This window comes from Nymphaea colorata, chromosome 1 (assembly GCF_008831285.2).
Source record: "Nymphaea colorata isolate Beijing-Zhang1983 chromosome 1, ASM883128v2, whole genome shotgun sequence".
Classification (NCBI taxonomy): Eukaryota; Viridiplantae; Streptophyta; class Magnoliopsida; order Nymphaeales; family Nymphaeaceae; genus Nymphaea; species Nymphaea colorata.
Genome location: NC_045138.2, coordinates 17,917,255 through 17,930,065, shown reverse-complemented (window position 1 = coordinate 17,930,065; position 12,811 = coordinate 17,917,255). Strand labels below are relative to the sequence as shown.

Genomic DNA, 12,811 nt, shown 5'->3' with positions numbered 1-12,811 from the left:
AACAGAGAGTTAACAGAAGGAAAAAGCAGGAAGTGCAGGCGTGGGTTTCTTGTGTCTTTTGCCCATAACTCCCACCAAACTATTATTGCTGCTGCCAAAGGAAGGAAAAAAAGGTTTAATTATTGTACTTAACTACTATACCAGAGGTGCCCACCAAGAAACACCTTGAGTTTTACCTGTCATAAAAAGCTGCCGCCAATTTCTTAAAAAGAGAAACGAAAAGAAAAGAGGGGATAACCAGCAGACACAAGGACAGAGTATATTTGACAGTTTAAATTTGAAAAGATAACTTAGACGTGATTTTATTTTATTAACCAGCTAGTCTTTGTACTGTAAGTGTCTTATACTTGATTAAGCTGGTCGGTAACAATACTAACTGTGAAAGAAAGCCTACACACACACACGCACGCACACACACACACACAGAGAAAGAGAGAGAGAGAGAGAGATGCAACTAAGAGAGGCGTGTGTAACCGTTAGACAATCAATGAATCAATCATACACGTTATTGAAAAGTAGAGGAGCAGTGATGCTGCTAACTTTAACAAAGATCATTCAAGGTACAACTACATAAGCCTTCCAACTAATTTTCTCTCAAATGAAGAGCCCTTTGGTGCCAATTTCTTTCCCCAGCACTAGTACTGGTGTGGGCCACTGCCCACGCAAGTCCTTAAAAAAATTTATTACGACTGAGCTGGACCTGAGTCCACCCACATGTGGTGCCCACACCAGGCCTTCCTCAATGTCCTGCAAACACTTTTACTAAGCAAAAGACCCGTCAGTGCCCCTCAACAAAAAATTTCTGGCTCCACTCCACTGTCGTAAAGATTTCTACTACATTTCAAGATCTACCTAAATCCACATAAGACATTCACACTTCTAAGTTTTGTTAGGAGCCTCTGGTTTTCTTCAATTTGTCAAACAGTTGTCTCTTTAATTCAGACCATGTATTGGTTAAATTGAACCAGAATGAAAATAACAGCTTCACCTGTTAGGTGGAAACTAGTCTAGCTCCGCTGTATCAGAACCCATGAAAAGGCTGCATGTCCCAAAACAAGAGACTCGTCTATCTGACAAATGTCTGGAAACTGAGGCACGAATTATTGAAATTAGAAAATTTTGGGGTACCTATTTCAGAGTGTGGACAAAATGTTAGCGCCATAAATGAAATTTTCTTCAAGGAGAAAAAGATGGTATCAGTCTGAATGATTCCTCTCTTGGGTATGACAGGCTGCTGCTTTCTGCTCTACTGCTTCTCCTTTTTCCTTGTGGGCGTTTCCTTTTTATCTCCTCTCCTTTCGCTAATCTGGAACATTGTCGAAGTGGCTCTCGAACGAGATCTCTGTCTTCAATCATAATCATCATTCATCACATTACTCACATCTTGCTTCTAAGAGTAGCACATTTTCTTCACTACCGATTTACTGTTTCTGTGTTTTCCATCTCTAGAAAGAGACCCAAGGCTCTCTTCGAGCTCACTGTTCCAAAAGAGAGTGAATTCATGACATGTAGATATACTTTTTCATCAGAGACGCCGTTTTATGTACAGAGAAATGATGGTATTCATGATTACAGGTCAGGCCATCGTAGTCTTAGACAAGCACGGCAGAGTTGGATAACGACGCTTGCTGAGAATCGCTCATCATAATCCCCTTCACGGGATCCGATTCCCTTTCTGTTCTTTTGAAGGAATAATGTTCTTGGACTACTGGAAAACTATCAGAGTGTGAAAGTAGAACAGGGAGGGAAAGAAAATGAAGCCTTTCTGGCCTCAGAAATCTTACTGTCGTTGATGGGTGGGGATTTGAGCTCCAAAAAGACAAAAAAGAAAGAAGGCTGCTGCTAAATGCTTCAAAAACTACAGTTTTAGTTGTATATCTCTCTCCATTCCTCAAACTAGAATCTGAATTGTATAACTCTCTCCCTCCACCGCCATGTCCAGTTCAATTTCTGAAGAGGCCAGCGTATCTTCTTCTAGCAATAAAGGCAGAGAAGAATTCCACGTGGGAGCCCGGACTCCCATTTTCACAGCCTTCGCTCCTCTTCTCTCCCGTCAACAGCCTATGAAGAGGAGAAGAAATCTTCCTGGGAATCCCGGTTGGTTCGAATTTAAAATCTATTTTTGTTCGGTTCCAAAGCTATCATATGTCTAAACTTCTCACCTTTTGTCCACTCTGTGGGCCTGTGCAGATCCTGATGCAGAAGTCATTGCTCTATCTCCAAAGACTCTCATGGCTACCAATAGATTCATATGTGAGATTTGCAACAAGGGGTTCCAGAGAGACCAGAATCTGCAGCTCCACAGAAGAGGCCACAATCTGCCATGGAAGCTAAGGCAGAGGACAGGGCAAGAGATTAGGAAGAAAGTCTATGTTTGCCCAGAGCCATGTTGCGTCCACCATGAGCCATCAAGGGCTCTGGGTGACCTCACAGGAATCAAGAAGCATTTTTGCAGGAAGCATGGGGAGAGGAAGTGGAAGTGTGAGAAATGTTCAAAGAGATACGCAGTGCAGTCTGACTGGAAGGCTCATATCAAGGCATGCGCGAAAAGGGAGTATAGATGTGATTGTGGCACTGTTTTCTCTAGGTACTCCCATGGGTTGCTCTCTGTAGAAAAATTTCTAATTGTTTTTCATAAAGATTGAAGAGTGTCCGTGGGGAATTTAAGATGCATTTAATGGTTTTTTTTCTCTCTAACCTCTGAATTTTTACTTCTGTCCTTCTCTTTATCCTGTTTCTCATAAATGAACCTTTCATCTCTCTCTTTCTTTCTCTCTCTCTTTCTCTCTCTCTCTCTCTCTCTCTGACACACACACACACAGAGCGAAGACCATCCAACAATCTTTTTCCTCTCTTCTTTTTTGTCTTTGATGCCCATAATAGTTTCTTTCTAGAGCAGAGCTGCTGATCAAACAAGCAAGTTATTAGTTTACATGAACATATTTGTTTTGGAGGTAGATCCGTATAGTGCACGTACTTATCTGTCTTTTATGCATGACTCCGCTTGCTGGTTTCTTTTTATATGTTCATTTAAAAATTCTAGACGTCGATGAAGGATCTGATTTGCTGCTTTGCCTGCTGATTTCGTTTTCTAGATCTCAGAATTGAATATGTACACTTTAATATGTTCGTGCATGTTCGGGAGCCTGTATCCCTTTGATGCTTCATGATTTGTACTCGAACAGTAATCAACTTATTTTTCATATTCATTTCCAAGTAAAAGAAGATCGGGTTACAAACTTATACCCATGCAATGGATTGAACCCTATATCTTGATACTGCTGTTTTCTTTTCTTTGTTGTTTATGCTCAAATGTTTTCACTGAAATTGAGAGCCATTTTGTCTGTTGTGCATGGATTAATGGAAGCGCCAACATGTACAAGCTCTCTCTCTTTATCTCTCTCAACCTTGCATTTGTCTTTGTTCTGTTTTCTTTCTGCAGGAAGGACAGTTTCATAACCCACAGAGCCTTCTGCAACGCCTTGGCAGAAGAAAATGCAAGGCCCTCAGCACCACTGAAGCCCCTACTACCTTCCTCAACCCTACCATCCAAAACCCAACCTTCCCTTCTCCACAGCTTCCCATCTCTCAGTAATCAAGAGCCCAATCTTCTAGAAACCTCCTCTCTCCTTCTCGAACCAACCTCTCTCCTCCTCCCATCTTTCACAATCTACCCTTCACAGCACAACCATCATCCTCAAGAAGCCCACATGGCCAACCTCTTCAGCGTCCCTCCTCCTCACACTTCAGCTACTGCTCTGCTGCAGAAAGTAGCAGAAATGGGTGCAATTCTGAGCAACCCAAATGACAATCTCTTGGCAACTGAGACCTCCACTGCCAAGGTTGAGGGAGGTGCACCAGAATTCATGAAGGAGGTGGGTTCTGTGGATATGGAGGAGAGAATAGCAGAAATGGTCTCTGTCTGGGCACAAGGAGAGCAAGTTGGGCCAATTGGGAAGGTGGGTGGGCTGTCTTAATGGTGATGGTGAACTTGGCTTCTCTGCAGCAGAGAGTGTGCATGGCATGTGGGTTGAGAAGGAGAGGTGCAAGAGTAAGTTTACAGGGGAGATGCCATGGAGATGTGGAGATTGATGTGGCAGCAGGAGCCCTAGCCTATCTGGTTTCTGCTTCTCTCCCTCAGATGGTTCATGGGAGAGCTGATACACCTCGCATATTTTCTTTCCTCTGCAATCAGCACTACATTTGTTTTCCCTCCGATTTTCTGATATTTTTCTCATGTAGAGAAAGTTGATTACCTTGCATATCAAATGTATTTGTCTCCCCCTTTCTAGGTTTTTCCTTTTCTAACTTCTGTTTAGCACTTAGTGAAATAAGAAATAAATTTTTGATTTATCAGTCAATCTGTCACTTGGTTTTAATTAAGTGAGTATATTTTCATTGACAATTTTGACATTCACATGCTGATTTAAATTATTTAATCGAGATTATGACTAGTGAAATATAACAATTAAGTACAAGTATCTATAGCACATGATTTTCTTATCTGTTTTCTCAAGAAAAGTATATATAAAGATTTAATTTTTACAAACAGATGTTATCTACATGGTTGATTCGGTGCCAATATAGAATTAAGCAATATTTCTTGCAATTAGGAATATGTTCTTTAAAGTTGAATCTAGGATCATAATGATAGACCTTTTGACATGAGATAAATTCTTAGGTGCAATGCTGCTGGGAGATGGTCTCCCATATAAAATCTTACAAATCTGTCAAGTTCTAGTGCTTCAATGGCCGATCATACTCATCAAATATCCAAGTTTATTATACCTACCTGATCTGATCAAACTATGGTTGCTTCTATATAAACTTAGAAAGAAAAAAAAAAAGGCTTTTGTTGGATCAGAACACTATATGAGTGTTGTATGAATCTGTCTTAATATTGAGATAGATTTATGAAACGATGGTTTAATTTGTTACCTCAATATTTGGGGTAGATTCGTATAACACTCAAACAATGTTCTTCCCACCAAACCGTCTAGGGGGGCATTTGGTAGTTTTCCATGAATTTACATTGGAATATATTATAAAGCACTAGAAAAATGTGTTCATGAATCTGCTCCAATAATCTTTAGGGCAGATTCATGAAACATTTGCAAAATGTTATGTTTACCAAACAACTCTGAATAGGGAAGGTAATTATTCTTTTGATATCAAAGTCTGCACCAGCACATATTAAATTGATCACTATAACAAGAAAGACTTGATGACGACTAGTTAGGAATACAGAAAGATTATTTTCCTTTAATGTAAACTTTTTTTGCAGGCTTGGGCCACTGGATTTGGATGTGGGCAGTCTAAAGTCTATTGCATGTGACCTGTCCTTTTATTCAAAGCCACTCTTTCCACTTTGACAATCCAAGCCATGAGAGAAAGAAAGTTAAGCAAAAAGGTGGGATAAGGATGACTTCTCTTGAAAAACAAGTACTGCCTATTGTATGTGAGTGAGAGAGAGAGAACTCCTGTCAGAATGCATGTAAGAGAGTCGATAAAATAGAAATATATAACAAAATTTGGGGACAAGAAGTCTTCTAACTACAAGAACAAACCGCAAAAACAAAATAGAAAAATGAAATATACAAGTTAACAGTACAATAAAACATAATAAGAGAGGTGGAGAGAGAGTGCACAGACGGGACAACAGAGTCACCCAGCAGTAGACGAAGGATGAGCTGTAACAGAGAGAGAGAGAGAGACTCTGTAATTTTTTACTCTTAGAGGTTCAATTCCAAAAGGTATGTTTGAATTAGGAATGCCCTGCGAGTGTTTCGTGACTTTATTTCAAAATAGAAGCATCAAACATTTACTCTATTGTTTAAGAGTTTTATGATTTTGCATCGATTTTGAGACGGATTCATGAAATACTCACTGGTGTTCCTCATGTCAAACTATCTCTGTTGTTTTTAGATCATAAGTAGCTAGGTAAACCCTTAATTTGGACTCCAGTCAGATTCAGCTTTTAATGAATCTCACCTTATCATAACCCAGGATTCGGGCCCAGACTGTACTCATTTTTAACCAAATCTAGATCTCACTACCATAAGATTCAACATCGATGTACATGCAATAGGCAGGTTGAACTGCTGATTTATATATATTATGGCCCCTAGCAAGGTGTAGTAAAACATGGGAATATGTTCTCCAATGCTAGCACATGGAATGCTTCCTCGGATTTATTATTGTCCTACAATAAAATCAAATATATACTTTTCAGTTTTATATTGCTTTCAAATAACTTTTAATTTGAAATTTCAGTTCCAATTCAAAATTCATTAAATAATGTGAATTTTAATTCCATGTGAAATTTTGGAAAAAAGAGGGAAGCGTGCCATCGTCCACGCCATGCGGCTGTGTGTTTCAAAGCGGTAGCACGTAATTCACCCCGTTGGAACCTTCTAGACGTCCCGTGCTCGGTAGGGCTTTGTGGCTCCGTTAACCACCACGAGAGCGTGAAAAGAAAGAAGCCACGAGCTTCCACGTGTAAGGCCGAGATCGCACGATGACGTTGCATGAAACTGAGCCTCTACTTTGAGGCGCCCCTTCCCTCTATTTAGCTCCTCCTCATCTCCTCTTCACTTCCCACAATTTCAATTTCAAGGCCACCAACTTCTCTCTCCTTTGTATTGATTTTGCTCTTCCCTTCACGATTCCCTTGTAAGCTACCTACCTATAAGTTCATATGGCCACGTCAGCTGCACTTCGATCCCTCGTGGCGCCATCGAGGCCTCTGATTGGTGGAACTGCTCGGCTGCATGCCACGCGTCTCCCTTATCAGAGGCGCAACGCTTTCTCCGTCAAATCGTCGATCGAGGTGATTAGATCGTATAATCTTCTGCCAAACTACATTTTTAGAGAGATTTAACGTAATTGCTGCTTCTATATAGTTTTAGTGTTGGTAACAAGAACATTATATTTTCAAAACACGTTATACTCAATAATTGGAATGTTCTTGTTCTAATAAGCATGAATTACTTCTGAATGTTTTTTTTTTAAATTCAACGATCAAATATTGGACATAATCAAACCACGGTACTCTACATCTACAACAAGAACATGGCCTTCTTTCAAACATGTGTTTCAAGAACACTATGTTCTTATCAAACACCCCTTATATTAGATTTTGTCTCACTTGTTAGTCAAGTAGCTAAACATTGGTGATTATGCAGGATGGCCCCAAGGAACAGCAAGCACCAGTGACTGCGCCGACACCAGCCCCGCCTAAATCTAGTCCGGCCACACCAAAGGTAAGCTGATGTCACCAACCAACTAGAGTTTGGTGTGGGCACCGCATGTGGCTAGAGTACTGGATTATGGAATGAGTAGTGGCCGACACCAGACACCAACCCATAAGTAGCTCCACTAATGGATTAGCCCACTTCATTCTTAGATCATTAAATTTAGATCCCGATATAGTTCTTGGGGCGTGTTAAAAAATGAATTTCATTTAGAGTTCCACCAATATTTTCAACTTGAATTCAAAATTTGAACCAACTTTGATGGCATGTTTAATTTTGTTCCTATTGCCGCATAAGATGCCGACTCAAACGAATGTGGTCGCAGGTCAGCACCAAGTTCTCGGACGTGCTGGCGTTCGGAGGACCGGCGCCGGAGCGGATCAACGGCAGGCTGGCCATGGTGGGCTTCGTCGCGGCAATGGCGGTCGAGTTGACCAAGGGCGACGACTTGGCCTCCCAGTTGGGCAGCGGCGGACTGTGGTGGTTCGCCGGGGCGACGGCGCTGCTCTCGCTGGCCTCACTCGTGCCCATGTTCAAGGGCGTGAGCGCGCAGGCCAGGTCCGGTGGGGTGATGACATCGGATGCCGAGCTGTGGAATGGCAGGATCGCGATGCTCGGTCTGGTGGCCTTGGTCTTCACCGAGTACCTCAAGGGTGGCGCCCTCGTCTAGGCAGGCTGGTCGAAGCCAAGCCCACATCGTTAATTCTATTAGGCTGGTCTGGTGCACACTAAGCTTGTACTCGCGCTCCCCCCAAAGCGTGTGTGTGTGTGTGTGTGTGAATCTATAGCCTCGAGATGTCATTCATTAGCTTGTAGACATACCCCTTGAATTAATATAGCAATGAAAGATTCCAGATAAGTAAAATCTTCATTACAGATGTCGATAATGAACACATGAGCATTCAAATTTGTCGGAGAGATATCGCTATTTCTTAGATTCATCAACCAAATTCGATTCAGTGCCTTTGGAACGTTTTTTCTCTTTGTTATAAAGATATCTATTATAATTATATATTATAATTAAAAGTATATTAATATAATATTTTAAGTTATTAGAATATGGATGTTATTGAATGGTTAAAATGTAAAATTTATCACTAAAAAAAAGTCATTACATAGGTATTAGCAATAGATTAGCAACAGTTTATGGTAGTTTTAGAGATGGATTTTAAATTTTAAATTTTCAATCATCCGACACATTAAAGTACTCCAATAACTATTAACGGTACTCACACCAACCCCATATATCTCCGCCACTAACTAAAATTGCCAATTTTTTTATTTTAAAATATTTTTGATTCATAAGATTTGTTTTCATTAATAAAAACTCGGCATTCAAGATAAAAGGAACTAGGTTTTATGTCAAATTTGGTTTGTTAAAATCCTGTAAAAACGAACCTTGTTTTTTTATAAATAAATAATAAAAATTTCCCCAAAACAGAAACGCTTTTCCGCAATATTTTTTAACGAGAATTTCCTAAAAAATGCACGTGTTGGCTTTTAAAGAAGTTTACTGTAAAATGAATAACGTGGCTCCTTCTGAAGGCCCCGAATCTATTGTAAAGGAACCCACCACTTGGGGCTCTGCTCTTGACGAGAGGCGGATTGGAGAACCCGGATTCAGATCGAAGGAACGTGATCGAACACGATTGAGCAATTTCGATTTCGATCAATCCGGTCGAAGAGAACTCAGGAGCTCGATCTGATGCGTTGGCAACGGAGAATGCAGACCAGGGAGCTCGGCACGAAGGAATCGGATTGAAGCAGGCATTTCAACAACCTGATCAGCTCGCGAATCGAACAGGAGAGGCAGGTGTCACGCTCGGAAATGGGGGGGCGGGCGGAGCAGAGCCGGAGGCGGCCATTGTTCTTGGCCCTCCTTGTCTCGCTGGGGCTTCTGATCTCCGACGCCTTTCTCCTTTCCTCCGCCCTGACCGTCACACTGAACGACGTCGAGTGCATCTCCGAATACGTGATCTCCGAGGGCGACATCATGTCCGGCAGCTTCGTCGTCGATGATCACGACGCTTTCTGGAGATACGACCAAACCGGCATCGATTTCTCGGTGAGCCTTTGCCTTGATGTCGAAATATTTCATCTTATGCGACGAATTTTTATGTTTAATTGATAGAATTCCTACTGAAAATGCATCCTGTTTCACTCAAGAATTGCAATTTTCCCCTAAATTTTCTGATGAATCTCTCCGGGAGTAAAAGACCTCGATTTCTCATTATAGATCCAATTTTCCTTTTACATGTATTTGATTTCGGATGGCCCCTAAAAAATGGGTATGATTCAACCTTAATTTGGTAAGAGGAATAGTATACAAATCAAAGTACAATTATTAATTAAAGGCATGTCGCATCTTTTTCTTAATGAATCCCAAGTACTTAAATTACTATCGAACCGTACGTGAATTATGTCTGGCATGCGTTTGGGTGGAGATCACAAACAGTAAATAATTGACGTAGTCCGATTCACTTCTTTTAATTTGCTTCCACTCATGGTGGTGATGTGGTCTGATCTCTTGATAATGTGCAGGTGATCTCGCCGTCAGGAAACGTAGTTTACTCCCTTGATGAGGCATCTACTGGCCAGTTCAGATTCAAGGCTCCAGCGAGTGGAATGTACAAGATTTGCTTCCACAATCCTTCTTCAACTTACGAGACCGTCACGTTTTACATACACACAGGCCACATCCCTAATGAGCAAGACCCAATTGTGAAAGATGGTAAGTGATGCGGCCATGGCTTTACTATTCTACCACACAGTCTTTTCTTCTTCAATTTCCTGTGACGAAGTTGTCGAGGATGCGTTCCAAGTGAAACTTTGGATAAGTCTGAATCGTATTATGCTTCTGTATTCTTAAGACCTTATGTATAGAATTATTTTCAAGTCATTCCTACAGTTGAGAAGCTGCAACAGAGTTAAATATATGGATAGATATCCTTTTTCTTCAAAATTTTAGATATATAAAACTGTTTTCAAGATACTTCCATAAAAGTTTCACAATGCTCAAATGAACATGACTTTGGTAGTGGTTGTGACACCTTGCCTCAAAACTGATCCGAGTACTCAATTGATAGATATTATACTTGAGGTGTTGCATAATTTAAATTCAAACATGGCTACAGAATGTTCCATGTGGATCAACCTTTCAATGTGGCTCACTGGCTTCCGCCCTTCTCTTGCAGAGCATTTAAATCCATTAAATGTGAAGATTGCTGAGCTGAGGGAAGCACTGGAGTCTGTCACAGCAGAACAGAAGTACTTGAAAGCACGAGAAGAACGCCATTGGCACAGTATCTCTCTCTTTCCCTCCCTCTCTCTCTCTCTCTCTCTAACGAAGCTAAAGGAAGATTATCGAAAGAACAATGTCTTGCATTATTTAAAGTTTGAATTGTTTTGAACTTTTATCTGTCTGTCTAACGAACTAGTCTGATTATTGTTTGTCACAGCAAACACCAGTACCAGGAGGCGACTATACTCATACACTGTCGTCGAATACATGGCATTGCTGGTCACTAGCATATTTCAAGTCGTTTGCATCCGTCAATTCTTCAGCCAGACAGTTGCATATAACAGAATCTAGTGACAGATTCAGAGGTTGCTTCAGAAGTTCGTGGTTTACAAATGTGGCAGAGTTTCAATGGAAGCAAGAAGCCCTAATAATAAGAATGAACGAAAAATCTGCTGCAAGAAATTAAGGATCAAGCAGCGGTTCAGTTTCTAATTCTGAATTTTGGATTACAATTTCTATCAGCTTCTTTTATTCACTTGGTGTGCTTGAAGTAAGAGTTAAGATTCAGGAAATTGCACTATTCTGAGTTCGGGCTTTTTCTGAATTACAAGTTGTTGATATCTTGTTACGTGATTGGTGGTTGGTTGTTCCTAACTCCAATGTCTGCAAGAGATGAGGAAGTATACAGAAACTGATGCTTTGCTTTTTCTGTTAAATGATCTACCCCCAACTCCTTGAGACAGTTTTGGTCAGTTGGATTTAATAAAAAGGATCCGATTAATGAGTGAGCTTTGACGTTGGATTTAATAAAAATTTCCCCTCAATGACAGAAACCCCTTTGGAGGCCATTCAATTCAATGGTTAGTCCTCCTTGAAAGGTAAATCTCCTGAACCCCAACTTACCATGGGTTACAATGACAACACTTACCTAGAGTTCCGTGTAGTGTAGCAGTGTATGGGTCACTGCCATCCCTTGCAATGACAAGACCCACCTCGCATTTAATGCATTTTACTTTGATGTTTTTTTTTTAATATGCAAACAGATTTAATGGTAAAAAATTTTTACCATGCCGATTTAACCTGTTGTCCCTATGGTCGCCTGTTTAATAATGAAAGTTAATTGCTTTGATGATGAACATTGGTGGACAATGAGTACTCATGATAACCATGAGGGCTTTCCATGAGAGACAATTTGGTAATTTTCAAAAAGAAAATCACAAGACGTTTCACTTTGCCCTTATAGAGGAACTATCTTTCACCTAACCAGTAAGAACCTTTTGCTTCCTCAATAGGTGATTTATAAAAAAATGTTTCAAAAGTTGACCTATTTCTTAATTTATAGAAGTTCAGTAGTGATTTGTTATTTGCTGGAACATGAAGCATCATTTTATAATTCTTTCATGAAAAATTTGGGCAACAAAGCAAATCTACCTTACTTTCTAAAAAAAAAAAATTATATTCACTTATAACTAAAATTTTGGGTTTTTTTGCAAAGGATGTATTGATAACTCAAAGCCCACTTTTCTACGAATTCATGATTGCCCATGTCTTATACGAGAATAAAAATCCCCAATTGCAATCATTTTTCTTTGAAATAAGAAACATAATTGTGTTTTTTCTTCAAACATATGTAGAAGGTGGAAGAATGCTCAATTAAGAAGGAATAATATTTCATTTTATCGATAAAATTGAGAATTGAAGTTTCAGCTTGCTTTTGGTACTTGAACGGTGTCATTTTCATTGTGTTTCAACTTGTTTGTTAGGTAATTTTTTTTTTACAGCACAGAAAGTTGACCCTTAATAAAAATTAAGGGCCTACCAGCATCGATTGCTGCGCCAACCCTATAGTGGACTAAAAAGTTTCTAACTTTCTACGTTAATTTGTGGATAGAAAATAAATGCGAAATTAACATAGGGATGTATTTGTCAATTACCTATGAATATGGCGACGACGTTGAAAAAGCGGGTCATTTATTAAGTTTTGAAAATGAGGGTCATTTATTAAGTTTTCGGTAAAGTCCACCTTTTAGAAATAACTTCGAAGATACGCTTTACATTTATGAGTTTCCTGTTGTCGGGTTCCGTATACGGTGAAAAGTGAAAACGGTCAACCGAAAAATTCTGCACTTTCGGTATTGATATATAAAATAATTGCCAGATCACGATAATGGATAACCTTTATTGCTGTTTACCGCAAATTGGCTTGTGCTTTTAAAAATGAGGCAAGGGATGGTTTGATGTTATTAGCAAATACTTAGTTGTTATTCATTTTAGTGCGGATATGTTTTCAAAGGAAAAATTATACTTGAATAAAAAG

At 39.8% G+C, this 12,811-nt stretch overlaps 3 protein-coding genes across 3 annotated transcripts; all 3 read left to right on the top strand.

Annotated features, from left to right (window-relative positions):
* Positions 1 to 1,190: 1,190 nt before the first annotated feature.
* On the top strand, positions 1,191 to 4,361 carry LOC116245886 (zinc finger protein ENHYDROUS-like). The gene is made up of 3 exons (XM_031617485.2): positions 1,191 to 2,097; positions 2,191 to 2,587; positions 3,443 to 4,361. The coding sequence occupies exons 1-3, from the start codon at positions 1,935 to 1,937 to the stop codon at positions 3,975 to 3,977; spliced, it is 1,095 nt and encodes a 364-aa protein (XP_031473345.1). The 5' UTR covers positions 1,191 to 1,934; the 3' UTR covers positions 3,978 to 4,361.
* A 2,238-nt stretch (positions 4,362 to 6,599) lies between these two features.
* LOC116246369 (early light-induced protein 1, chloroplastic-like) lies at positions 6,600 to 8,129 on the top strand. The gene is made up of 3 exons (XM_031618225.2): positions 6,600 to 6,829; positions 7,185 to 7,262; positions 7,579 to 8,129. The coding sequence occupies exons 1-3, from the start codon at positions 6,698 to 6,700 to the stop codon at positions 7,921 to 7,923; spliced, it is 555 nt and encodes a 184-aa protein (XP_031474085.1). The 5' UTR covers positions 6,600 to 6,697; the 3' UTR covers positions 7,924 to 8,129.
* A 133-nt stretch (positions 8,130 to 8,262) lies between these two features.
* Positions 8,263 to 11,286, top strand: LOC116246368 (transmembrane emp24 domain-containing protein p24beta3-like). The gene is made up of 4 exons (XM_031618224.2): positions 8,263 to 9,318; positions 9,795 to 9,984; positions 10,448 to 10,555; positions 10,712 to 11,286. The coding sequence occupies exons 1-4, from the start codon at positions 9,082 to 9,084 to the stop codon at positions 10,843 to 10,845; spliced, it is 669 nt and encodes a 222-aa protein (XP_031474084.1). The 5' UTR covers positions 8,263 to 9,081; the 3' UTR covers positions 10,846 to 11,286.
* The last annotated feature ends 1,525 nt before the right edge of the window (positions 11,287 to 12,811 follow it).

Coding starts and splice junctions, on each gene's coding strand:
- LOC116245886 (XM_031617485.2), top strand. CDS start 1,935: ATGTCCAGTTCAATTTCTGAAGAGGCCAGCGTATCTTCTTCTAGCAAT. Junction 2,098..2,190: donor AAATCTTCCTGGGAATCCCG/GTTGGTTCGAAT, acceptor GGGCCTGTGCAG/ATCCTGATGCAGAAGTCATT. Junction 2,588..3,442: donor TGTGGCACTGTTTTCTCTAG/GTACTCCCATGG, acceptor TTCTTTCTGCAG/GAAGGACAGTTTCATAACCC.
- LOC116246369 (XM_031618225.2), top strand. CDS start 6,698: ATGGCCACGTCAGCTGCACTTCGATCCCTCGTGGCGCCATCGAGGCCT. Junction 6,830..7,184: donor CCGTCAAATCGTCGATCGAG/GTGATTAGATCG, acceptor GTGATTATGCAG/GATGGCCCCAAGGAACAGCA. Junction 7,263..7,578: donor CTAGTCCGGCCACACCAAAG/GTAAGCTGATGT, acceptor ATGTGGTCGCAG/GTCAGCACCAAGTTCTCGGA.
- LOC116246368 (XM_031618224.2), top strand. CDS start 9,082: ATGGGGGGGCGGGCGGAGCAGAGCCGGAGGCGGCCATTGTTCTTGGCC. Junction 9,985..10,447: donor AGACCCAATTGTGAAAGATG/GTAAGTGATGCG, acceptor CTTCTCTTGCAG/AGCATTTAAATCCATTAAAT. Junction 10,556..10,711: donor AGAAGAACGCCATTGGCACA/GTATCTCTCTCT, acceptor TGTTTGTCACAG/CAAACACCAGTACCAGGAGG.